The sequence below is a fragment of the Orcinus orca genome, chromosome 2 (genome assembly GCF_937001465.1).
Source record: "Orcinus orca chromosome 2, mOrcOrc1.1, whole genome shotgun sequence".
Taxonomy (NCBI): domain Eukaryota; kingdom Metazoa; phylum Chordata; class Mammalia; order Artiodactyla; family Delphinidae; genus Orcinus; species Orcinus orca.
The window spans coordinates 180,168,776-180,196,711 of NC_064560.1; the positions used below are offsets into that span (position 1 = coordinate 180,168,776).

The 27,936-nt window shown below is 39.3% G+C and overlaps 1 protein-coding gene across 2 annotated transcripts in view; it reads right to left on the reverse strand.

The window, feature by feature from the left end:
• Positions 1-26,687, reverse strand: part of SEL1L (SEL1L adaptor subunit of ERAD E3 ubiquitin ligase) — a 56,717-nt gene extending 30,030 nt beyond the window's left edge. Inside the window, exons 1-6 of one of the 2 annotated variants that reach the window (XM_004262304.4) lie at positions 26,503-26,687; positions 21,279-21,316; positions 20,191-20,422; positions 3,824-3,991; positions 2,113-2,218; positions 1,151-1,313 (exon numbers count right to left, since the gene is read on the reverse strand). In XM_004262304.4, the coding sequence (XP_004262352.1) occupies positions 1,151-1,313; positions 2,113-2,218; positions 3,824-3,991; positions 20,191-20,422; positions 21,279-21,316; positions 26,503-26,572 (777 nt within the window). In that variant the 5' untranslated portion in view covers positions 26,573-26,687. The remainder of the gene's footprint in view (positions 1-1,150; positions 1,314-2,112; positions 2,219-3,823; positions 3,992-20,190; positions 20,423-21,278; positions 21,317-26,502) is intronic. The other variant, XM_033417629.2, reaches the window with a different exon arrangement.
• Positions 26,688-27,936: the final 1,249 nt, after the last annotated feature.

Consider the following 27,936-nt stretch of genomic DNA (forward strand, 5'->3'; position numbering starts at 1 on the left):
CCCAGAGTTGAGGGACTTTTATGGAGGCTTCTTCACATAGGTATAATTGATTAGTAACTCAATCCCCAGCCCCTTTCCCTTCCCTCTATTGAGGGCATTTTAAATAAACGTGGCCCCTAAATCCAGGCATCAATCCTACCATTACTAGTGGGGAGTCAAGCAGATATTATGTATCAACTGGCTCAAAGGGCAATATGGAATCAGAACATCTGCTACACAGTAGCCTAACTAAAAACATTTTACTTGAGTTCATCAGCCTTTAGCTGTGTCATTCAGTTTTAGGAAACACAGATGATGAAGAAACAAACTAAAGGACACCATGAGGAAACAAATAGACAAACTGAGGCAGAACATTCTGTAGAAAAACTGGCCCTATCTCTAACACGGAAAAAAAAAAGAAAGGTGCGGGCTATGCTAGAAGTAGCGACCAAATATAAGTATAGTCCTGGACCAAATACTGATTTGGACAAAACAGATGTAAAGAAAATGTTTTCGCTCAACACCGTACGAATATGGTATGGGTGTTATATGATGTAAAAGTTTACTGGAATTGGAAGAGCTAAAGGCTATTGATTGAAAAGAGCAAGTTATGGAACAGTAGGCAATGACATTTTATTTTAATAAAGAATTTACACGAAGAGAAAGGTCTAGAAGGGAGGGTATGCATGGACTAACATATTACCAGTGCCTATGTCTGGGAGGTACATATGTGATGTTCACTTTCTTAGCTTTTTTAGTTTGTATTTCTAGTTTCCTTATAAAGGACATGTACCGCTTCTGTAACAAAATATCTTTTTACAAAAATACCAAGATTAACAGGAGCTGGAGCACCTGACCTTAGGAAAAAAAAATACAACGGTGAGTAATTTCAGATAAAAAACAATTACCTTCGTTTAATTCTCTGAAGATTTAAGTTGGAAAACTACAAATATAATTTTGGCAAGATGCAATTGCAAAAACGCCTTAAGTGACTATAAATGTTCTCAAACTAAGGAAAAAGACTGTCCAAGAAGACTGGGAAAATGATCTGCCACAAAATTAATATTTACAGTTTTACTTGTTAAAGGAAGTCAGGGCAAAGAAGAGTACCACGCTGTTAAAATAAACCAGTGCTGTATGCGGAGAGATCCTCCACGGAAAGTATACTTACAGTTTGTCCCTTGGGAGAACCTTCCTCAGTCAGTTTCTCAAACATCTCTTTAGCTGCCTGGATATTCTGTGTCAGGTAATCACCAAACAAAAGAGCATAGGACACTCTCTCCAGGGCCTTGGTATGGTTCATGCTTGCTGCCTTTTGAAGATACCGATATGCTCTTTAAACAGAAGTAATGAAAAAACAAATTAGCAATATTTTGGAGCTGCCATTTTTTTCAAGATCTCCTAAAATGCAGCTTCATTTCCTTATTCTATAGAATCCCTCTGATATTTTATTTTTACTAAAGTAGCGTTATTTACAAAACTTACTTTTGTTTTTACATAAGGTACCAGTTCTGTTATTGCAATATCTTGGAATTCTAATTACACTAATAGTAATCCTAAAAAATTCGATTAAAAAAGTTAACTAGATTTGCAATGTGAGAACTATAATATGGTGTCCGGTAAATAATCTAATGAATGATATAATCACCATAACTGTCTTCTTTGCACAGACTATAACAAAAATCAGCTGAAATTAAAGGGACATAAAATGTTACAGGACAATCACTTGTTTTATGTTCTTTCATTCCTAAATTCTAGACTTTGCAAGAAAATTACAAAGCAAAACCAAAAAATCAGAAAACACTTTACAGCAATTCCTTGTTTGTTTTATGTCACTTTGAATTCTGGATACTGTATGTATTCCTGGCTCTGAGAAATTACTATAACTTAATCAAATATTGCCATTTGCTCACTGTTCATTCTTGTGACTGGTTTTAGGACCTTTTTACCCCAACAAGCTAAAATCTGATAAAAGTAATGCCCCTAATATTCATATATCATATTGAGTTTTCTTGTAATGCAACTTAAGAAATCCTTTGTCTCTGGCAGTACATTAAATTTAAAAAGTACTTATCCATTTATCTCAGTAATGGCCTATCTCAGGGTAAGAATGGAGTTGGCTGTGCTACCTACTCTCTTTTTTGGCTTTTCTTATTGCTTCCATTGAGGATTTTCATCCCAGTCTGGTACATCATTTCCGCTTCCTGCATTTGCCGTCTTTTGGCAGCCTCTTCTTCAGCTAAAAATAAAATTTACATTTTGAATTTACATGGATAATTCTGCACCAATTATTTATCAAACATCAGTATGTATTCTTTCTTTTGGGTAGTCATGCAAACATAATCCATGATCTTTCACCATTTTCAAGTCTGACTCTAAAGACACATGGTTTTCAGTGTGGCCTTTATCTGACAAAAGATAAGGCAGGAAAATCATTGAAATCACTTTCTTTCAGAGAAAGCAATATCAACCTGCTTTTGGAGGGTACTTTTCTGCTAGTAATTCTAACTTTTTATATAATTCAACTAAAATTTCAGTAGGAGCTTATGATTATATATGCCAAGGTCAGCTAAAATCAGGACAGTAAAAAACAGAAAAATACTGTTGTAGTCAAAGAACACTTCAGTCTCACCTGAAATGCTGTATATTTTACAAGGAGAAAGTATTTGATTAATTATATAACAAAAATTAGTAAAAAAATTGATTTTTATTAACTACAGATCCTGATTAATTAGTGTTCAAGTTCTCTACTTTTTTTCCTATGCACTAATACTAATAACCCTGAAAATCACAGAATTATTGCAGATTTCTCAAAAATTATTTTGTTACTGTAATATAGCATTTAACAGAAATATAGAACTCACCAAGAGACATCTGAGTATTTCATGAGGACTAATATTTACAGGAACAGAAGTGAGCTGTTCTTGCAATATAAAAACAAAATCTGATGTGTTAAACTGGAGTACTTAATCATACTGGCCTACATCCAAAGACGGACTGTAAGACATATTCTAGGAAAGCCTAAATAGTCTATCAGAGCCATTATTCTGAAAATGTCATTTGGTATCAAATGAGGTATATTCAAGGTTTTCCGTTGTTTTTTATTAGTTAGAAAGTTTTTCCCAAAAACACAGCTTGAATTTAGAAGTCAGTCCCTTCGTACTGACATGAACACTTAGGACAGTTAAATATACTATATTTGTCAAATGTTACCTTAGCACAGTGCATTTCGCTCAAGTATTTAGGAAAGGTATGATCTATCTTTCTTTCTTTTTTTTTTTTTTTTTTTGGTGGTACACGGGCCTCTCACTGTTGTGGCCTCTCCTGTTGCGGAGCACAGGCTCCAGACATGCAGGCTCAGCGGCCATGGCTCATGGGCCCAGCCGCTCTACGGCATGTGGGATCCTCCCGGACTGGGGCGTGAACCCATGTCCCTTGCATCGGCAGGCGGACTCTCAACCACTGTGCCACCAGGGAAGCCCTATCTTTCTTTTAACCACTATTAATTAGCCTTCACCATAATGTTCTATTTCCTTTATTGCCAAAAAATGTTTCACATTAATTAATTTAGCAGCCTGCCTGAGAGTTTCAGAACAACCCATGCACACCAATGGAAAACCACCTCTAAATAAGGCACAAATGTGATAAGCCGCTTGAGTGACGGCCTAGAAGTAAGTACACTGCACGCTTCCTGCGCTGACGTCCAGGCTTTAAGGCAACAACCTCGTCATCGACGTTGACCATTTCTCACAAAGGTGGAAAATGGACGGCTACGAAAAGGCCTTTAAACTGTTGCCTGAGACACAAAACAATGTGGATGTGCCGCCTACTGAGCAATACTTACTTTCACAAAAGCCCCACTTTTCATCTGCCTTGTAGTCATAGGTTGTAGCACACCACAGTCTGCCATCTTCCCTCCCATCTGAGGTACATTCATCATATTCCTTATCCAGGAACAGAAAAGGGAAGTGACAGGGCTCCCCGTGTGCTGTGCCTTCAATGGCGGTCAAAGCTGGAAAGAAAAAAAAAAAATCTAAACATGAACAGCACCTCTGGTATTCATGGATTTAACACTGTCAATTTCAACTATGAGAATCCAAAGACACAGATACATGATTTGTAATGGGGAACATAAAAGACCCGGCACTGATTTTGTTCAGGGACGACGTGAAGGTGAGTCAACTTATTGAGCATGGCTAGCTGACTACCCAGCTCTATATCTAGATTAGAATTTTGGAAGGTCTTGAGATAATAACCTTAGAATATCAAAAGTCTACTGAAAACAGCTGCCCAACCAGTGAGCAAAAAATAAGGCAAATGCAACTGAATCAATTCCAGTGCTCAGCACAACTCTCCTTTTTTTCCTATCTGAATGCTGTAAGTCAATTTCTTCAATAATATAAAGTTACACAGGGAAAATGCTCCCCCAGGCAAAGTTAATCACTCACATACTCCTCTGTGATCCCCCAGCATTTTATTAGAGTACTGATCACACTCACTGAGCTTCTTTCTTTACAATACTCTAGCTCCCACTAGACTTTGAGCTTGTTAAGGGTAAAAACCATATCTCTGGGCTTCCCTGGTGGCGCAGTGGTTGAGAATCCACCTGCCGATGCAGGGGACATGGGCTCGTGCCCCGGTCCGGGAAGATCCCACATGCCGTGGAGCAGCTAGGCCCATGAGCCATGGCCACTGAGCCTGCACGTCTGGAGCCTGTGCTCCGCAACGGGAGAGGCCATAACAGTGAGAGGCCCACGTACCGCAAAAAAAAAAAAACAAAAAAAAAACCATATCTCTAATTTGTTCTGTAAGTTCTTTCCAAGTATCTCCTAGGTGCTGGGAATTATGCCAGGTGCTGGAAATGACGTGGAGCAGAGGTCTCTGCTACATGGAACTTACTGCCTAGCAAGGAAGAGAGACATTAAACACAAGTATGATTGATGTTATGGAAAGGAAAGCTCCCCGTCAGGAACTGCAGTTTACACTGAACCTCATGGATGTCTAGGAAGAGGTGGTGGATGAAATGCTTTGGGGTGGGGTAGGGGGACAAGCATTGTAGACAAAGGGAAAAGTACGCGTTAAGAATCAAATGAAAGACAGCATGGCATATTAGAGAAAATAAGGTTCATTATCTCACAACATGTAGTGTGAGTGTCAAAGTGGACAAGAGAAGAAGCTAACGAAGCACAAAGAAGCCAGACTAGGGAGGTCCTGACAAGTCTTACTAACTCAATTTGGATTTTATCCTGAGAACAATGGAAACTCAAGAGTTTAAAGTAGGAATGACATGCGCATACTTATACTTTACTTAGAGAGGGGACAATGGAATGCCAGGCTCGATGCAAGGTGACTGGTTTAAAGGTTGTGATAGTGGTCTAATCGAGAGGTAATGGTAGCCTGAAGAGGACAATGAAATGAAAAAAGTGGATGTACTCAAGTGATGCTAAGGAAGTAGATATGGTACTACTTACTGACTAGATGTGCAGATGAGAGGAGAGAGGAATCAAGGAAGGCTCCCAGGTATTAGGCTTCAGGAAGTGAGTAGGTGGTTGTCCTTACTAAGATAGAGAACACTAAAGGAGGAGTAGGTTACTGGGTAGGGATGAAATGGATCAGGAGAGAGACAAGTTAAGCTTTGCTCCTGCTACGTTCAAGGTAGCTAACAGAAAATAAAACAAGTGAAATGTCTTAGACATCTTTTCAGCTGTAGCCAAAAAGAAAGTTCTCCAGTTTACAGATATATTTGAAGGCAAGAGTATGCATAAGAATGCCAACTAAGAGGTATATGAGAATACCAAAGGGCCAGGCCTGAGCCTAGGCTCCAACCATACGGTAAGTATGAGTACATATATGCCAACGTTCATTTTGCTTTTACATGGAGAATTTAATTAGGCAGCAGAGCTTAGTAAGTAACAGTATAGGTTCTGGAGTCAGAACACCTGACTCAAACCCTACTGATTATTAGCTGTGAACTTTGAGTAAGTTATTTAATCTCTCTCCTTACCCATAAAATTATTTGGAGATAACCTCCTTATCTACAAATAGGGATAACAGTCCTTGCTGCATAGAGTTACTCACAAAGATGAACTGAAATAATACGTGTAAGGGACTCATCATGGTGCCTGCCACGTAAGGCGGTAAGAGTCTAGGAGATGGCAATTGCTATTTTATTCCTGGCACTTCTGCTCTGAAAGGCTAGAAAATGTATGCTCTTTCTTTCCTGTGTAAAGAAGAATACATTCTAAGACTAATTTGAAAATTATTTTCAGTAAGTTATGAAAGGCAAACAAATTCAAAATGGTTTACCACCAGATAAATGTCATTCATCATCCTGGTAATCACTGACCAGAGGCAAATAACTTTTTCACCTTTGATCTGTCCACTTTTTAAGAAATGATCTTTAATGCAACATATAAGCAAAGCATCCTTTATCAACAACCTCAGAGGCATCACTTTGACTACAGAATCTGAAAAAGGCGCTCCCATGCACTGCTACTAGATTCAAATTTGCTTTGGAAAGATAATATCTGTACAACTGCAGTTTGTAAACTTGAATTTCAACTTAAATAACATACAGTGGTTTAAAGTATATTTGATTTTTCCCTATGATAACAGAAATTTCTGTTTTAAAAGTAAATAAGAATTGTCATAAGAATTCTAATTTGCCAGAACTTATATTTTCTAAGTGGTTCAAATACAGGAAAGCATTCGTTTTCATGTGATGGAACAATACAGCAGAAAAGAAACTGGAGAGAACCCAAAGGTTTTTAGCAACAAAAGGTTTTAACCTACTATGGAGTCAGCACTAGTTTTAACCTACTACTGAGTCAGCACTAACTTAAGCAGGAAGAACTCCTAGGGTACACCTGCTTTATCAATTTAGTAAAACCGAAATATCTTGGTCAAAATAATGTGTTTATTATTAAGTTAGTGGAAAGAAAATTTGTATCTCTCAGCTATCTTCTCCAAGCAAAATCACCACAGGGAAACTGCTGTTACCTTTTAAACTTATTTTAAAGTCTTCCAAAAGGTACTGACTAGGACTTGCTGGTTTCAAGTCAATAATCTCAAGTTGATATTCCTCACAATAGCGTTGATTTCAGTTAATTTTCTTCCATGGAGAAATTCTCTAAGAATTTTGAAGCTATTATTTTAAAAACAGCCATGAAAACAGTACCAGTTTTAAAAACAATGGTAATCACTGCTCTGGCATAATGAGGCTGACTGAATATGCAATTTGAGTTAATGATAGCCAGTAATCAAATGTGACACTTAAAATGAAAGGGAAAAAAATGTGTTAAGTCAACTCTGCACCTTCATGTAAAAATGACATAGTATCACAATCTATTTAGACCTTGAGAGTAAGATATTTAACTTAACGGTATTTGAGAACTTATAATAATGAACAGACTGCTGCTCTATATTTAAACTAGTAGAAATTTGCTCTTGCAAAGTCAATTAGAATCATTTAGGAAAGCTAGAAAGGTTTTTAACAACCCCCCACCCCCTGCTCCCCCCCCAAACCCTACCTGAACCTGTAATCCTTCAGCACTGGCCAGAATATAGGTAAATGGGAACTTCCATACTGTTGGCAGGAGTGTAGAGGGGTATTCAATAATATCTGTTAGAACTGAAAAGCTCCATACACCTTTCAATCCCATTTTTTCACTTCTGGGATGTTTACTTAATAGAAGTGCTCCCACGAAGATAAAAAGAGGTATGTCCAAGAGAGCATTTGTGCATCATCATAATTTTAAAAACATAAAGCCAAAAAGAACTCAAAGGTTATGATAAGTAGGTTGGTTAAATCAACTACAGTGCAGGAGTTACAGAGAAACCTGGGCATCAACACAGATGGAATCAAAGGTCACTAGAGAATGGTGTAGACAGAGCAGAAGATAAAGGCTGAGTCTTGGGGGCAACCTTACGTTTCAACATCAGGCAGGTTCCGAGGAACCACAGCCAAGTGAAGAAAGCATCTTCAGAGAAAGGAAAAAAATACATGAGGGGTCGGTAAGGTAAGGACCAAGAACTGACCAGGTATTCAGCAATTAGAATGCGCCTGGAAGAGAGTGGCTTTAGTGGTCTGGAGGGGACCAGGGCCTCGTCACACTCCGATTAGAGAATGGAAAGAGAGGAAGCAAAATCAGTGAATAGAGACAACTCTTCCAAAGAATAATGCTATGAAGGGGAGTAGAGGAGTAAGGTGGTTGTCGGAGGGGCACTGGGGGCCAAGTCTTGGTTTTTCTAATGTTCAGATATTATAGCATGTTTGAACGTTGGTGGAAAGAATTCAAGAGTGTGGGCAAAGACTGTCGTTTGCCATTCAGTAAACAAAGAATGCTGTCTGCCATAGAGCCACCAGCCACTGCAGCTGCATCCCCAACAGTGCACCCTGAGGGGAATTCAGGATGGAGAAAAACAGGATACTGGCTCTATATAGTTAAGATGCATATCTAAGGAATAATTTCAATGAGCCCAGACTCTTGCATCTTCCCAAACATAGAAAAGCACTAAAATCATTAACTTGAGATGTCTGATTTTTGTGATTAGCAGTAATATTTTGATGTCTGACTACATGCATTTTTTTCTTCCCAGCAAAAACTATATATCCTGGCTCCTCCCTTACCTCTTAGGAGCAGGTCCTCAGAGCTATCTGAGAGGCTGTCTCCCACCATACAGTCCTCAGTAAGGTCCCCGAATAAAACATAATTTGCAACTTTTAGGTTGTATGTTTTTCTTCAGTTGCCAAGAGAAAACAATGTAAATGTGGCTAGAATGTTGCTATTGGTACTGAATTAAATGTCCTGGAATACAAATACTCATCTTTTCCTCATTTTTAATTGTAAGATCAAAACAAAACAAAAACATCAACCTCTTGATCCATACAGATAAAGTCAAGGGATTTAGCTCTCAAATTCCTCATTTTAAGAGCATTTACACTCTGTTAAAGACTGATAGCATATCTATAAGTTTAGATGGGTATTCTGTTAATAAGACGACTATTTAATCATGCTGCTTGTTTGAAGCAATTTTGTACTTCCAAATATACAGCAGTAAGTAGCATTTTACTCAAATATATTTAGAGTCAAAAATATACTTATAGTCGGGCTTCCCTGGTGGCACAGTGGTTGAGAGTCCGCCTGCCGATGCAGGGGACACGGGTTCGTGCCCCGGTCCGGGAAGATCCCACATGCCATGGAGCGGCTAGGCCTGTGAGCCGTGGCCGCTGAGCCTGCGCGTCTGGAGCCTGTGCTCCGCAACAGGAGAGGCCACAACAGTGAGAGGCCCACGTACCACCAAAAAAAAAAAAAAAAAAAAAAAAAAAAATATATATATATATATATATATATATACACACTTATAGTCAAAAATTATATTTATAGTCAAATGTATTTATAGTCAAAAATTGAAACACATTTAACGTTAAAAAGGTACCAACCTCAAGATAACTGTCATATAGTGTTCAGCAATTTTAGTAAACACAAAGATAAAAACTCAATCAACCAACCAATTAACATCAAACTTCCTAAAGTACTACAGACGGAACACAAATAACAGATGATTTGAAGCAAACCATACTTGAGATAAAGCAAATGGTATAGGCCAAATAAAGAGGTATTTACCGTTGACTGAGAAATATGGTATAGTAATCTTCTAGAGAAAATAACAATTTTATGTTATTTGCTACAAGAAGACTGTTTTCACCCAAGGTTGAGAATTGCTAACTAGAGTTGAGAAATTACATTAATGAAGGACAGACATGCAGACTATACTAAGGAAGGCACTGCTTTAAGGATTAAGATGTATTTTTCAGAAAACTAATGAAATGTAGTCACCTAGAGAATGAACAAAAACATTAAGATCAGAGTTCATATAAGCTCAGTTCTCTCTGTGAAAATAATCATTCAAAAGAAGAAAGCACTGGCCCATGTGCCCAGAAGAAAGTGACAAAAGCTTCACGACACTTAGGTGACAGGCAGTCAGAAACTAGAGTGAAACTTGCTCAGGAAAACTGCTGCTTAAGAACAGTGAGTTTGGGGACTTTCTGGTGGTCCAGTGAGTAAGACTCCACACTCCCAATGCAGGGGGCCAGGGTTCGATGCCTAATCCCACATGCATGCCGCAACTAAAGATCCTGTGTGCTACAACTAAGACCCGATGCAGCCAAAATAAATAAATAAATATTAAAACAAAAGAAAACAGTGAGTTTCACTAAATAATGGCTGTAAAGGCATTTTGAGTTCAAAAGCCCTGGTGGGGTGCTTTTCCACAAGGATGGTCTCCCAAAGGCGTTTCTTTCCACAAATAATTTCTTGTACAACCAAACAAAAGAAACAATGATAAAAGAAAGCTCTACATTATAGACCTGTTGTAGGTTATGGCCTATGTTTCCTTAACCATTTATCTTCTGTTTAGTCAGAGTACTAAGGTTTGTTTATTCCTTTCCACCCCCCCCCCTTGCATGTGACAATGAAGCAAAAATGCTATCCTATTACTCAACCAACTTTCTTACTTCAGAACCCAATTTTAAGCATGTTTAATTAAGTTTAAGCTCAGTGCCATTCAAAACAGACCAAGATGCTGATTTTTTTTTTTAAGACTATTAGGGTAGTGTGTTTATTGTAGAAAAGACAATCCAAGCAATGGGAAAGTATACAAAATTAAAGAAAAATCACTGTCATCTTTAGTTACCACTGAAAATTATCTTTCTCCAAAGGTAATGACTGTTCCTAGAAAAGAGGTTCATTTTTCTTTTCAAGTGCAAATGTGGGGAAACAAATGGCCTTCTTTCCCATAAGGGACCTGTGATGGTTAACTCTTGTGTATAAACTTAGCTGGGCCACAGCATCCAGATGTTTGGTCAAACACAACGCTGGGTTTCTGTGATGGTGTTTTTTGGATGAGATTAACATTTAAATCATGGACTTTGAGTAAAGCACATTACCCTCCACAATGTGGGTGAGCCTCAATCAATCAGTTAAAGGCCTAACAGAACAAGAGCAAGAAGGAATTCTGCCAGCAGAGGGCCTTCAGTTCTATTGATATTTCTCTGCAGCACCCTGAGCAATAGAGGATCAATGGGGCGAGAGCTGGTTCCTTATACGGGGTGAGGGTAGGGGTGTGTCCAGGGGCTGGGCCGGAGCGGTGGCTTAGGTGGTCTGCCCACCCCTATATGGTGGCGTGTGCAGGAGGCATGAGCAGTGCCCTGCTTTTGCTCCCGACCCCCTGCTTTTGCTCCAGGCTCTTCAAAAGTGGCTCTTCAAAAGTGGCAGTTGGGTTTTTTGGTCTCTGTTATCTTTTGTCCATAATTTTGCCCCGCTGTCACACGCACGCAGTTATTTTTAGTCCCATACAGTTTCTATATATTTGTTGCTTGAGGAGAGATGTGTCCAGGGGCAAGCACTGCAGCACTGCAGCAAAGGGTCCCGGGTCCCAGGCTTCTCTCAATACTAAGTGAATTATTTACAATGTGACATTTTCACTTATCACTGACATTCCTTCAGGTGGAGCCAGTGTAGACTGGCTAACAATTCGTAACCCCTTCCTCACCTCTGTGGGGCTGGGGATGGTCAAGTGATAGTTTTGGCAGTTCTACTAGTGACTTCCGAGGGAGGCTGCTGCTCCTCTGATGCAGGCACCACTTCTTCCTGCGGACCTAGGACCTGGAGATACAGCTACCACCAGGTGTGACCGGCTGGGACAAACATGACGATGAAGTCAATTTACTAAGGAGACTGAACAGGAGAGAGAGGAGCTGGAACCCTTGATGGCACAAGCCCTGAACCACCTTATCTATGGAGTTCTGGTTATGTGAGCCAAATAAACCTCTGCTCCTGCCACTGGTTGATGGATTTTCTGTTATTTGCCAACAAAACTTGTTCCTTTTAAAATGACTATTGAGTATTCTGTAACAGGGGAATACCACAGTGTAATCATTCCCCTCTTGGTGGCCTTTCATTCATTCCTTTTCAACAAATGTTTACTGAGGTGATATGCAGAAAACAGTTAACACAACAGACATGACTGCTATCCTTTGAAAGGTTGGCCCTTGGCTGGCATCTGGGAACTTAGACTCTGGGAGGGTTCCTGCCACCCTAACCCTAGTGGCTCACTGTACCTAAACTGCTTGTACAAACCATGTGGTTCATGCTCAACATCTGCTTTCCTTCTGGGAGTCTGCAATTTTGGTAGATTCCAGGCGGACAGTGATTATATGACTAGTCTCCACTAAAAACTCCAGGCACTGGGTCACTAATGAGCTTCCCTGGAAGACATTTCACATGTGTTGTCACTTGTGCTAGGGGAATTAAGTGCATCCTGTGTGACTCCACTGGGAGAGGACCCTTGGGAAACTTGTACCTTGTTTCCTTTGGACCTCATCCCACGCTGATTTTGCTTTGTATCCTTTCACTACAATAAATCATAGCTGTGAGTACAACTATATCCTGAGTCCTCCCAGCAAATCATTGAACCCAGGGGTGGTCTAGGGGGTCTCCCAATATCAACTGGCATCAGAAGTGGGGTTCCCTAAACCAACCCTGACTCACTAATAGACGGTGAAATTTTGGGAAAAGAAGAATAAGGGGCCCGGTGTGATGTATCTTTGGTGCCCAGCTGATTATGGGGTTATCCATGGTATGCAGCAGTAGCTGATCTGCTGTATGTTATGAGAGGTAAAAGTTACCTGTGGAATCTGAAAATGATAGATCCAACTCCTGGAGAGCAGGCCTGCTGCATCCCACACTGCTTCTGGCCATGCTGGCTAAAGTGATGCCTTTGGGTTTTGCTCTCTCCTCCATGGGAGGAAAAAGGGGCCCCAAATGCCCGAAGGTGAAAAGGCCAAAAATGTTAAAAGTCTGCATTCTGCTCTTCTCCAAGTGGGCTGGGGGTGGGGTTTAAATCAGGTCCCAGGGCTGGAGCAATATTTTAGATAAAACAAAACAAAACAACAAAAGAAAAAGGGAGGGAGGTCACACCACAGCAGTTTTTTCAGCCTAGCTGCTGCTGCAGTACCTCCTCCACTCCCCTTCCTCCCCTGCATTCCAGCCTGGATCTTCCCTGGCAGCTGCAATGCTAACACTGCAAACACTGAACATATTGCTAGGAGTTTAAGTAAATTTGCAATGAGGAAAAAAGAAAAAAGGAAAATTTTTTAGTGATTTTATATTTTGTGGTTATGACATCTGGATGTATGGTAAAAATGGATATAAAATGTTAAATGCTTGTAACTGCATACATGCCAGAGGAATCATCCTGATCAAGGGAAGCTGCAAAAAAAGAAATGTGTTAGTGGGACACAACTTCCTTGCATTTTGCCGCCAGTGGGTGGGTTGGAATTTAAACTCTCTGAGTATTGGAAACAGAACAAGTCTCTGTAACTGATGAGTTTTGCTATGGAAGATATGAATTTTTGCTTGTTGGAGCCTCTGGAAAAAGGGAGGCAATAAGAAAGAAAGGTGACCTACAGATGGAGATCTACTTTTAGAGTTCTAAAAAGCAGGTTTTAGTTGGCTAATGAGAGCTTGTGAAAGTGGAGGTCTGTCCCTTAGAGACCGATGTGCATACTTGTGAAGGGGTCGATTTGGACTTGAAGAATGACAAAACCAGACGGTCACAGGAAAGCCTTATCTGCCACTTGGCCTTTCTGGCCTGTAGCATCTAGTCTTTGCTGCTGAAGAAAAGTCTCTGACTTTTTTTAAACTCCTGAATTCACAGATCCTAACTGCCTGTATCTGATTCTAAGCTGAGGCCTGATATTGTCTGGTGTAAGCTTCCAACCTAAGTGGGAGCTGTGTTGAACTGAAAACAGGCATAGGCTCATAAATAAAACTCATACTCTGTGACCTCTGCACATTAGGCCACCTCGCTGTGGGGTCTACCCTATGAGGACATCATAGCTGCTCAGCTGCACCGTCTGGGTCCCATACAAATCCCAGCAGGAAAGGACTTGTTCTTTGATGGGACCATCTGAAATCAAGCTGCTGACTGCCTGTATAGTGCTGACACAGAGCCTGACCACATTCTTAACTTGTGGCTATAGCTGAAAGCTGCAATTTGGGAGAGGGTACATCACAGCAACTGTGACCTCTGATCACTCCTGACAGGCTGAGCCGACTCCAACCCCCTCTAGAGCATGTCTAACTGAGGTCAACTCCCTGTGCCTGTGTCTCCTGAAGAGCTGCCATTCGCAACGATGGACTACACCTCTGACTCTTCTTCCGTCACCTCTCTCCTGCTGCACACGCCTGAGTGCAAGCTGATTAGTCATGCAGCCATCCTCAGAAAGGGGCTGATCTTTTCTAGGCTGTTCACCAGATAAAGTCACCAGAGTGAAAGGGGTGGGAGGTTATGTAAAACTATTTTGAAATTTTTTGAAAATTTAGGAGTTTTGTCCTGACCGATTCGTGAAAATGACGTTTTTTCCGGTTTGGCTGTATAAAGGGGATTTTCTATGAAGATGTTTTGCACCTCTTTTACAGAACCCCTCCAGATGAAAGGTCTGGATGAGAGTAGGGGATGACTGTAAAAACATAAAATTATGAATGTTGAGTGGAAAACACTGATTTTAGAACAACCAAGGGAAATAAACCAAAACCCCTGCAGCTGGAAAGGCACAAGAGAGGGGAGAGGGCGTTATGATCTTTGTTCTTCGAAATTACTTCTGGAAGCTTCTTCCTTTTCCTTAAGGAAAACTCTCTGTGCACCCCTCCAAGCTGTTGAGAGCGCTCTGAGTTCAGACAGCTGAGCTATGATCATACCCAGCAGCGCTGACTGAGGCGGCAGGATCTGACCCAACCCCTGCACTTTTCATGCAGAAAACCTCCCGATGCTGACCACACTCACGAGGTGGATGAACTGTTGTCACAGGCAACAAAACTGTTTGGAACTGATTGGCAGTCCCCCTGAAACCAAGCACTGAACTAAATTTTTTGGATTGGACTGGGATCCCTAGGATAAGATACCCACAGTGGGCAGCCACATCATACTGCCTAATTTATGTCTTGCTCGGGGTGCCCAACGATTGTAAACTTTCCGTTTCTTGGGAATCCCCAAAAATTCCTTCTGGGATTGTACTTCTGTATGTGTACCCTGACTATCACGACACTGCCTTAGCCCTGGAAGGCTTTCAACTCAGCTTCAACTTACTGGCCAGACTTGTACTGGGCCTGAACTGATGCTTTGAGCCAGGTAAAAAAGGTTAAAACAGAAACTTAAGGAGGAAGCTACCTGTCTAAGATAGACCTTTATGATTAATGGGATTTCTTATTTGGCTAAGACACGTGAAGAGCACAACTGAAATCAATACTGCAGGTTGGTCTCACTCTGCTGTCTGGGTCATATTGATAATAATTTTGCTGTGAAGACAACCTGGCCAATGACCAAAGAGGTATGCCACGTAGAGTAGAGTGAAAATAGCAGGCCTAAACTTCTATCCTTGAAAAGGCCTGCTTACAAGGCTGGCCCTTGGCTTGTGTCTGGGAACTTAAGATTTTGGAAGAGTTCCCACTACCCTAACTGTTATGAGTGACTCACCTCAACTGTACAAAAAATATGATTTATGCTGAACACGTGCTTTCCTTCTGGGAGTCTGCAATTTTGGTATGTGCTAGGCACAGAGAACCTATATGACTAGCCCTCTATAAAAACTCCGGTACTAGGTCTCTAAGGAGTTTCCCTGGTAGACATTTCACACGTGTTGTCACAACTTTTTGCTGGGTAAATTAAACACATACCGTGTGACTCTTCTGGGAGAAGACCCTTGCAAGCTTGCATCTGGCGTCCCCCAGACTCACCCCATGCACCATTCCCTTTGCTGATTTTGCTTTGTACTCTTTTTCTGTAATAAATCATAGCTGTAAATACGACTATATGCTGAGTCCTGTGAGTCTTTCTAGAGAATCATCGAGCCCGGGGGTGTGGTCTTGGGGACTGGGAATAAGTGTGAAATGTTCCAACGAACAGCAGAAAGCAAGTGTGACTGGAGTCCTGTGAGTGACAGATGAGGTCAGAGAGGAGAGGCTTGATCACATAAAGCCTTGTTTGGATTTTATTCTGAACATGACAGGAAGCCATTGGTGGCTTGTGAACAGGAAGTAGGATCAGTCTGCCTGCTGTTAGATAACTGGCATCAGGGGAAAGGGTGAAAACAGGGACACTGGATAAGAACTCCTTACATACAAGAGATTCATAACTACCCTTGGGTGGTTCAGGAACTACTTTAGAAAAGAGAAACCTAAGTTTATCTTTAAGGATGAGCAGAAAGGCGACACATGGATTTGGGCAAGGGGGTGAGGAAGGCATCCTAAGCAGTGGGGTGAACTTGTATATGCCTCTGAAGAAGGGTGATGGGTTTAGCATCGCTGGAAAAGGGCAAATGGGGGGAAGCTTTGGGAGATGAAGATGGCGGCCACATGCACCCAGAGGCTTTGTGAATCTTGCTAAGAGGCAAGCACTTAATCTCATAGGCAAATGGAAAATAATGGGGGTTGTAAATAGGGGAGTTATAGGATCAAATTTGGGTTTTAGGAAGATCAATATGCAGAGACATGGGTAAGAGGCTGACAAAGGAAGCAAGTCTAGAAGTAACTGTCATATAACCCAGGTCTAATGTAGCTGGGAGTACACAAAAAGTCATGCATATGCAACTTATATGTATGTACATAAGCCTTTTCGTGTATTAATAATACATTAAAAACAAGTTTGAATGAAAAAAAAAGCAATTATTGAAAAACTAAAACAAGTGAATCTGAATGTTTATAAAGTTGTTGGTATGACCACACAGAACATTACTGAAATGATTTTAAAACACATCATATTATTGATACAAATCACTAGTAAAATAAATACTAAGAACAAAAAGAACCACAAAGAAACCTTAAACTGCATTCGGTGGTTAGTGGTAAGGTTGCCATTGTTATTTTGAAATGATATATACTTTATTTGTTTGATTAAAGTAATATAACAATGTTGTTAGGTACCATGATTTTCAGCATCAGGGCAAGGAGACCCAAACATAAAAGAAAGAAGCAAAAATCCTGATGGGTGGAAAGGACTAACAGCAGACTTGAAATCCACTCTCTCTTTTTACTGCCCAAGAAACAGAGAGACAGAGAGGTGACGTGATCAAATCGTCTGAGACACATGCTAACAAGAGGCCTTCTGGCAAATGCACTCAAGGTATTTACCACCAGGAGAGTCCTTACTTGTGCACTGCTTTACCAGGTTGGACCTGGTTTGTCCAGACTGTTCACTGTACATAAACCTAGGATGTAAGTATTTATCAGGCGTGACTTCCTAGAAAATACCACACAAGCCATGCAGTTATCAGGGAATAAACTGGAGATGTTTCATAACCGAAATAGCTCCCTTTTGTGGAAGTGACACTCCATATCAATCACTCAAAAGGCCTCATATATTAAAAACATATGTTAAAGTAAGCCAGAGCGCACCTTAACTGAGGTTAAGACAGGACCTGGGAGCAGCTCTGGCAGCCACAGATCTGTGACTTGTGTCTTGTGATAATTATATCTTTGAAAATATTAGTCAAGTTTGATAGTGGGTAGGATCTCTGATTCTTGTGAGTTTGTCACTCTGACCCTCTGTGTTATCTCACTTGTAATATTTAATTTGAACTAGAATAATCAATATCAATGTTATATTTCCTAACCTTACCCACCAAAAAGGCCTATTAGTAATGACAATTCACTTGCAATGCATATCCTTGGTGTCTAGATTACAGTATCTAAAATAAATACAATTTCCCACTAAAAGGAATATGGATTCCCTGGAGAAATGGCTGAGATTCATTTTGGGGTAAGGAAAAGTATAAGATGAATTTGGGACATCTTGTCCCGCTTAAAAAGGAAGGAGTTTAAAAGTTACCTACGATTAGTCAAAAGGACAAAGGAATGAACTTAAAGGGACTCTCAAGAGCCAAAAATGCAATAATGTGAGCAATAAAAAAGCATGATTGCAAAAGAGTAAAGCCTAGCTGTATAAAACCCATGGATTTGTAATGATGCTCAAAAGCAAAGCAAAACGAACAGAAAACATATTCACTGGTCTCTTTTGGAGGTCGTTAGGGCACCAAATCATTATCTGAAAATATTTCAAGGGAAAGAATCAAGCATTTCTCTTGCTGTGTGGATTATATTTCTGGGTAACCAAATAGTTGATGAGGGAAAGTTCTTTAGAAAAGAACTCCTGATAACAAATGCAGGAGGAATGATAAGTTAACAAGTCATTATTTTGAAACTCCTAATGAAATAATGCATCCAGACAACAAACGAAATGGTTCCCAAAAGCTCTGGGTGAAAGGTCAATGAGGAACTTTTGAATGGCTGGGTCAGGCTGACACCACCCAACCTTGCTGACCAATCACTAGGAGTGGGACAATCAGATACTATGTAACTCCCAGGTAATGCAATGGGAAGCATACAACACTAACTATAAATATTATCGATTAAAAAATAGAACTAAATCTACCCAGGCCTTCGGAGCCAACTTCCAGTTCATAGACTAGACAGCAGATAGTGGAACAAGTTCAATTACATTACTAGCATATGACCAGCTAGATCTAGAATGAGGGAAATCCTATGGCACAAAGGATATTCTTTCTTTAACAAATAAAATGACACTTAAAAACAAGGAAGGGAAAATTGTTACAGGTTAAGAGAAACCTAACATCTTAGTGTGGACACCGACTGACAGAAACCAATTCCAAAAAGACATTTGAAACAAGTGGGAAAACTAAACGGAATCTGGGTACTGGGTGATAAAGGAATAATAGCTAATTTCGTGGGTGTTATAATACTATTGTATTTTTCATTTTGTTGAAAAAAAATTCTTACTTTTAGAGATATGTACACAGGTAAAACAATGTGGAATTTCTTAATAATCTAGGGGAAAAAAAGAGTAAATGGATATGGAGTGGCAAAGATGAAACAAGAACAAGAGTGTTGATGGCTGTTGAAGCTGGGTGACGGTGCGTACATGGGGGTCATTACACCCTCTACTTTTGTACTTGTTTGGAAGTCTCCCTAACAAAAAAGAAAGGAATGAAAATAAATATTTGGCAAAAATTAAAAATGGTAATATACACTTGGCTGAGGTACAGGAAAAGGAACAGACTTACTTTTCTGCAGAACAGTTTAGCAATATGACTCAAATGTCTTTTCAAATTTTATACTTTACTTTTAAGAACTAACTCTAAAGAAATTTTCATAGATGTGTACAAAGGTATACTTAAAATGGTCTCCCAGCAAAAAAAAATATTATGGTATATTTACATGTAAAATTTTTTATAGCCATTAACCATTAAATTGTAAAAGAATATTAAATAATATGGGAAAATGTTCAAGACAAACTGTTAAGTGCAAAACGCAGGCTGTAAAATAGTATATACATTTTGAACCAGTTTAGTCTTCTTGAAACCATACATCTAGAAAAAAGCCTGAAAGAGTATTCTCCACTATGTTGACAGCTGTTATTTCTACTTGATGGGATTAAGGTACTTTTAATCAAAGAAAAAAATGGTTTCTCTTTTTTTTGTATAAAATATTTGTAATAAAAATTATATTTTTAAAAGGTAAAACGTGGATCAATTCTCGAGATTGGCTAATAACAGAATAAGCAGATATGGCAGCGATCTTTGAAATAATAAACCAAATGACAGATGGGTGGTGGGACAGGGCAGAGTGGACACATTAATAACTAATTTTTAAAAGAATAGGTATTTAGCACACTCTACTGTGAGAAAGATCAAGCTGTAAGTTTAAAAATTAGAGTGTCAAGAAAGCAAAAGTTAGAAGAGGATTAAAGTTTTTATGTAACTTTAGGATAAGCAACTAAATCAAATTACCTAGGACGACTGAAAAGATTATTGTAGTAAAAATCCTAACACAGTTCTGAAAATAACCAAAGCAGCAAGTTAGACAACACTTCCTGTCTGAGTTTCTATTTTCTGTACCACTCTGACAGACTGTTACATACTGGAGTCCAAAAAGAAATGTTCGAATACTAATATAATACAAATGCAATTGTGACCATCAAATTCAGCTTCTGTAACTTATCCTGTAAAATTATACGCTATACATTATATGTGGTGAATATCAGTAAAATAGGACTACTGCACCTTCTATACTAGCTTTAAAATTTCAGTTGCCTCCTTCCTAAATAAGGCAAAAGTAAACAAAATGTCCAGACTACCTGGTTTCCGTACTTTCATTGGCTCTTCATAGTCCTTGTTTTCTGGATTTGCAGATTCTAGAAAGCTGATTTCTTCTGTGACAGTTTCCCCTTCTTGGCTTCTGAGGCCATCTTCCTCTTCTTGAATAGGTGATTCCAATTCTGATTCTTCTGAATCAAGGAATATCTGACCAGCGACTACTCTGCCTGCTGGGCTATGGTCCTCTACCGACTCATCTGACGGCAAAGAAGTCTGACAATATAAAGTATTTTTAGTTTCCACTACTAACAAGACTCCCTCCAACCTAATTTGACCATTTCTTTCACTAATCCAGATACACCTCCTTCAGTTCCTTGAATGTGTCATACTCATTCGCCTCTATACACTTTGGCATGTGTCCATCACATGCTTTCATCACCTGCCTAAAACTGACTCTTCGGATTTCAACTTAGATGTTACCTCCCCACAAGAAGCTTTCCTTAAATTCCCCAAGTCTAGGTTAGGGTCTCCCCCTACTTGCTCCCAATATATCTTATACTTCCCTGTATGACAGCCCTGTACTATAACCTCCTGTTTCTTACCTACATTCCTTCCAATCTAGAGATCAGGGATCATAACTGATCGGTCTCTTTGAAGATGTAATAATCAGCCTTATTCATTCAATCAACCAAGTAAGTGCATTAACAGATTTTTTTTAATTGATAAGTGTAAACAAATGGCAGAGGTTAAATCTTCAAATTAAAAAACTAAAAAAAGAAAGAATAAAATCAATCTCTCATTAGGCAGTAAAAAATGTAACTGCCTTCAGGCTCTTCAACACACACACACACACACACACACACACACACACACACACACACACAGCACATTTAAGTTGGAATTAAATCTAGTAACCAACACTCTTAGAAATATTATTCTCTCTCCTATAGGTCAGTGATTTTTCCTCCCAGAAGAACTAATATTGGCAGTAGCTATCTTTCTTTTCCTTTTTTAAAAAAATATAGTTCTGTTGCTCAGAAGATGCAGATTTCACATCTTTTTGAAGATACATCATTCATGCTTTTAAATTGGGCATCAAATACTGGTCAATGTAAATTTGAGTACACACCTTGGAATCTAAGGTTTCATCCTGGTTGCCTTCTTCATCTGTAAAGAAATTTTAAGACAATTTAGTCATCTTTCTTGTTTGGAAATTGCAGGTATGTTAAATGAAAGCATTTGATAACACAACAAATAATAAGACACTGGATAAATAAATCTATAATTATCTAAAAATTGGTTGTATTCAACAACTGTTCAGAAAAGATTAAGTGAAAGGAGAAAAGGGCGCTGGGGGTGGTATTTTTTTTCTCTTTATTCAGGAAAGACATTAGCTTCATCTGGTACACAGGTAGGAAGACCAAGACCACCACCACCAAAACCAGACATTTCTTCAGATGCCATCCAGTTCTTTTGTTATAGTTAGTCCACTACTGAGAATGAGTTGCTAAATTTATAAAAATAGAGCCCTGATTTTGTGGTTCGGGATTCTACCCATTCTTCTCCTCAGCTCAGAATCTGGAGTTACTCTAGCTTATTTTAGTGATAACTAGCATTTTATTGTTCACTAAGACTACTAAAGATGGACATTAAGAATTATTATTATCTGACAGCAGAGTGGCCAAAGATAGTTAGAATTTGTGTTCGACTTTACTGAAGACATAACCAGATATGCATTAAAAAGTAGCATCACACTATCATGTATTTACTCACAAGAGATCTATTTATTAAGAAATCAATAGCTTATATCAAATAAATAATAAATCCAGCCACTATTTACATCTTTCTTCCAAATTCATATTGGCTGTTTTGGTTTTGTCCAATTACATTAAGTTTCCTTCTATTATTCTTTCTGCATTTCTCTGCTACTTCTATTCTGGCTGCTTGCTATTCTTTTTCCTGCTCTTATATAAACACATTCAACAACCCAACGGCCATTCACAAATATTTGATCTTTGTATTCCAAGCCAGTTAAAAAAACAACTGTCAGATGATCTCTAAGTTTCCTTCTTACTATTAAAATTACCTGATTTTATCCAGGTGTAAGCTTCAGTACTGCCAGCTCCGTAAATTATGTGAGAAATTAACCAGTAGACAAAATGCTATAAGACCATGTGATTTTTTTACTAGAAAATTTGGCGTTATGGTTGCCATTTATCTTTACTTCATATGGTTAGATCCTAAATATGATTGGTAACTTGTAACTCCAAAATACAACAAAAACATGTTTTGGAGTTTGTGTTACCAAAGTACTGAGCCAACTTTAAGAAGTATAATCAACTCATTATGTACCAAATACCCAACTCTATTTCACAGTATTTGTTTCTTTTGAATATCTGAGAAAAATCAGTCTACAGGTGAGGTTGTGCCATATATAAAGTGCTGTAAATTCAAAGAAAACTTAAATTATAGCTATTTTCACACTCACTACTTTTAGATTACCTTCCAAATATTTTATTTCTGGTGGGTGGGGAGGAGAAGGGTATAGCATGTATTAGTCCCACAGTGCCCATAACGTTTAGGTAGTGATGTCAATTAATGAACAATCATCCTTCATGATCACTTCTTCACAAGTATTACCCAAAGCCCAAGTTCTAACATATGGTTCAAAGTCCATTCTCAGCAGATCTTTGGATAAAGGAAAAAAAATTCATCTCTAATAACAAAGTTGTATGTGTGAATGTATTTAATTAGTCATAAACATTAGCTAGTTAATAAATCAAGAGCAGACATTAAATGTGAAATGTATAGGGTATATCCCCAAATACTGAAACTTTAGATTAGTTGGAACTCAAATCACTAATCACTCAACTGAGTACCTTGTCACAATAGTTCACATATGTAGCTAATAAGTAAATAATATAGATGCCTGTAAATAAATTTTAAGACATGTACATTTGAGACACTACAAGCTGTTAGGCATTAGAGTAGCAAAATGTGTTTCTGAACTCCCAGAGACATGGGAACTTGTGACATCGGGGTTACTCTGTATGAATGGCATCATGCTTCTCTTTCTTTTCTCTCCACGAACTAGGAATATATACTCAGGTTACTGGTAAATAAGAGCTTTCCTTCTCATTTACTAAACTGGGAAAGCATACTCCAGATGGTAATCTTAAAGCAAAGGTATTTTCTCTTTGAAACTAATATGTCCATTCACATAACACTTTAAAGAAGTTTCTTATAAGCTAGAGACTTACGACAGGCAGTCAGGTAAGGATTAAAAATACTGAAGTTACACATAAATAAAAAGAATATAGTAATGCTTTTATCAGAACACATACATCAAGCAACAAGAAAAATGCAAAAGGAGTCAATGAAGAGCTATGGATTTCTCTCAAGAGTATCATATCCAAAATACCATGGTTTACATTACTTTGGTAATCATACCCCTTCCTTTGAAAAAGACCAATTTTCATTTTTATTATATCAGCTAACAAAACGGCAAAACACCAGGGATACTCTTTCAGGGAAAAGTGGTCATTACAAATTCATTTTCCAACTTGGCATGTAAATTAAACAGACTGATATATCTTCAAACACAGAAAGTCTTACAAGTTTAGTGAAAAGAGACCAGATATCCTGTCTTTGGCTTTGCCATTGAATCTGTGCAGATCCTAGGATACTGCTGATTCCCAATTACTCCAAATCCAAGGCCTGGAGAGCCAGGCTCAAAACCTGGCTTCATTACATGTTAACATTGCACACACGGTTCAATATAGCAAGTTTGCTCAGCCTCCTCTTCCTCAAGTGTCAAAAGGGAATAATATCATCTGCCTTGTTGACTCTCAACAAAGTTTTAAGGAACAAAAGAACAGTGAAATGAAACATATTCTGCAATCTGAAATCTACTCTTTAAATACATGGTGTTAATTAATATAACTGTTACCTGAGATACCTAGCAATGGACCTAACTGACAAGACTCTGTAATATTATTTGGCATAAAGAAAAAAAGTAAACCATTTTAACCAGTAAGACACTTCCTGTCAAAAACAAGAAAACATGTGAGAAAAGTTAAAGCATTTTTCATTATTATCTTGAGAAAATGAGAGTAGTATCTTTTAAATCTCCTCCTTTAAATTTATCTATTCACAAGGAAAAGAAAACATTTCTAATAAAAGTATTATACTTTTACATGCCTTTAAGACAAGATATTAGATAACAGCTAGTAACAATGATAGGATCAAGATTCCCTTTGTTGGCTGATCAAATTCTACCTGGCAATAAATGCAACTTGCTCTGGGTAACCACCAACACTCAAACATTATGTCAACACAAAATTATGACCCAAAACTTGATTTTTAAATAGGAGTAAATCTTTAAAATAAAAATGAGGCTGATATCCTGTATAAATAAGCAATTTAATGAATAAAAAAGTCAACTGAAAATCCATGTACTCAACTTATAAAACTTTATCTCACAAGCGTTTTATGATATTTGCACTTCACGTGAGAACAGCAGTGCCTTTATTACTGATCAGCATGCACATCTATATAGTTTTAGTTCTGGCTGAGTAAGATTTTCGCCTCTCCCAGAGAAACGTTTTGGCAGTTTAACTATGATGGAAATCAGAACAGATGTTTTGTGAACATAGTCCTTTGAGTACATCAACACAACCCAAAGATTTAACACTTCAGTATTAACAGTCTTCTATTATAATATATGGAGAATCCCAACTGTTGACTAAAAAACTTCTTCAAGCATCATCTCCACTGACATGATGCTTTAGATATGTGCAATCTAGTCAAAGGAAGATGCAGGAAAATGTTTACATGCTTTAATTTTCTTTAAGTTCTGCAAATTGAATTCAGAGGGATATGCACCATGTTCTTTAATTAGTAGTTCTTACACTTTAGGGTGAAGAATCACTTGTGGAGCTTTTTGAACTACAGATACCCCAACCTGTTCCATACCTAAAACTGCATTTTTAACAAACCCTTAAGAGGAATTCTGATGCAGGTGGTTCATGGTCCATCAGGTACTCTACAGTACTGATTTCATACTTCCTTTGATCAAGTAACTGCTAGCAGTGGCTTCAGGAGTTACACAGAGTTTTAAAGATTTGGTCAGGAACACAAATCAACACTAGAAGGCGGGGGGCGGACCTCAGAGCATGATCTTGGCAGTAAAGTAACTGGCATATGCTTGTTGCTTTTGAAATGGTATCTTAAACCACACTATGGATAGAATTTTAGGTTTAGACCTCTTATTTTAGAAGCAGAATGACATTACAGCATTGACTTACAACTAGGACGGATAATTTGAGGATTCAGATAACCATCTGGGAAATTTTCTGTTGGGGAAAAAAAAAAAAGAGTTGACATTTATACCCTGCCTTGTTCCAAAAAAAATTTAAAGCCACAGAACTGCTGTTTTGTTAACTGAAACTGATTAAAATTCAAAAGCTTTATTGTACTGATTGTTTTTTTAACCAATACTCAGAAACACTAAATGCTTCTTTACCAACACTCTCAAAATAGACGTTTTCAGATGTAGGTGGATTAAACTATTAAAAAAGAAATGATAATTTTCAGAGCCAGGGTATAAATCAGCTAACTGGAAAATCAAATCAAAAGCATATGAGTTTCTCTATCTATGTAAAAAGTTAAATCTAGATGCTATCCAGTTTACATTTATAAGAACCAAGATTTTTTTTCAAAAATCATAAAATTACTGTCAGCAAACATGGGGCGGCTCAGAAACACTGTGACACAGTAAAAAATACTTTCTCAAGAATATTTCTTTAAAAGGGGTATGGAGTAAGCACATTTACATGAAAAGTCTTCATTTTTTAAACAAAGAGGGCAATCTCAGGTGCTAAGCAAACCCACCAAACCACTGTCAACATCCTGGTTTTGATGGACCTGGCTCTGCCCAGACAACCCCAGGTGTACCAATTACTTAACTTACAAATCCCAAAGCCAAAGTTTCAAAACCGATACAGCACATAATCTACATGAGAGTCGTGGAAGCTCCGGAAGGGCTCCTGTGTCACTGTGGGTCTAAGCCAGCTGTCAGGATTCATTCTCATGGAGTCACTACTCCTTCGGGAGGAGTCGTGTAAAGTTTGTGAAGTGAGGAGAGGTGTGAGCAGGGGGACCGCCCCTTCTTTTCCTCCCCTCTCAAGCTCCCCTAAACACCCGCTCTGACCCAGGCCAACCGAAGCCCAAGAAATGACAGCGAGTGACAGGCTACTGCGAGGTGTGAGCTGGAGCCCCCACGGCCCTGCCCCGGGATGGAGGCCGGGGGGGCGGTGGCTCCTGGCCTCCAGTCCGAGGGGGCGGATACTGACCCGAGGAGGCGGAGGCCGAGCCCAGCAGCACCGCACAAAGCAGGAACGTCAGCCCAACCCAGACCCGCATCCTGCTCTCAGGGCCGCTACCACCCGCTGGAGCTGTCGCTTTCTCCTCTGCCACCACCAACTCAGCCGCCGCCACCGCCGCCGCCTCGCTGCTGCTCTTCCTGCTCTGGTTTCCTTCCTCCGCCCCTTCCCAGGCCTCCCTGCCCTAGCATTCAGCCAATCCCCGCCCGCCGTCGTACGCTCCTCGCCCAATCGCCGCGGCCTTCCCGCCCACCTTATTGCCCCGCCCCTAGGGTCAAGACTTGGCCAATCATTACGCGAGATTCTCACACCGGCTTTCCCGGTTGGACCACGGCCTCACCGACATGGCCCCAGCTAATTGGTAGCTCCTGTGTTTAATCATCCCGGAATCAGAGCATGAGTCCAGGGTTGGACGAAAAGTCACCCAGGACTACAATTCCCACAATGGACTTCAAGGGCCTCTCTCTCTGTGTGCTCTTGGGAAACGTAGTCCATCGTGGGGCAATATTTAAAAGTGCAGGTGGTTGTAGAAGTTAAGAGAACTTAGCTAACACCTGGGCTAGACACCAACTCCAGGCCGTGAACTCACAGGTTTTTTTTTTTTTTTTGAGCCAAATAAATATCAAGAAACACACATTATAAGGTTAAGAGTTTGTAATATGTTAAGCTCTTCCTCTTTGTTTTGTTTAGAAAATTTGAATTGGACATAGTGGTATCAGCACTGAGGAAAAATACAACAGCTAGACTGAATTCGAGGTACTTTTTTTAACGTAAACGAAACAGTACCATATATACGGAAACCAGGATGGAACTCACTACTGGTCCCCCTTTCCCCTACAAAACAAGAGGAAATAAACCCCACCCAGTACAGACTATGTCAATGCTAGTATTCATTTTTACGACATCCACCAGATAATAATAATCTGGAAAAAGGGGTAAACAGTCTTCACAAAACCCTTCCAAACATTTGTCCTCATCCCTCTCCTTTTGTAAGTTACATTGTTTTCTTCTTCATTGACTACCTAGGTCTTACATTGACTAGGTTCAAGAGTCAAATGGTGTATTTGGAGATAAAGGTGACAGATTGCATTGTAGAAGTGGAAATAGTCTTGTGTATTAAGTACTAACTCCACGCATGCTCCAACTAGGTAGCAGAGCAGTGGCTTAGTGTTCCTACCCTTTCATCAAATTGTCATTCTGCTTTCCCTAGTATTCACCCACAGTCAGCTCTTAGGTCTACAACCTAGACATTCTGAGTTCAGGATTTTGGCAAAGTCCACACTGGCCACATATCTTCATACCATCTGTGTTCCATTTTCTTTGCGGAAGAGTCCTCTTTTCCAGGAAGAGGATAAAAAACTATTGTCAACATTCACATTGGAGAGGATGAAGGAAAAATATTGT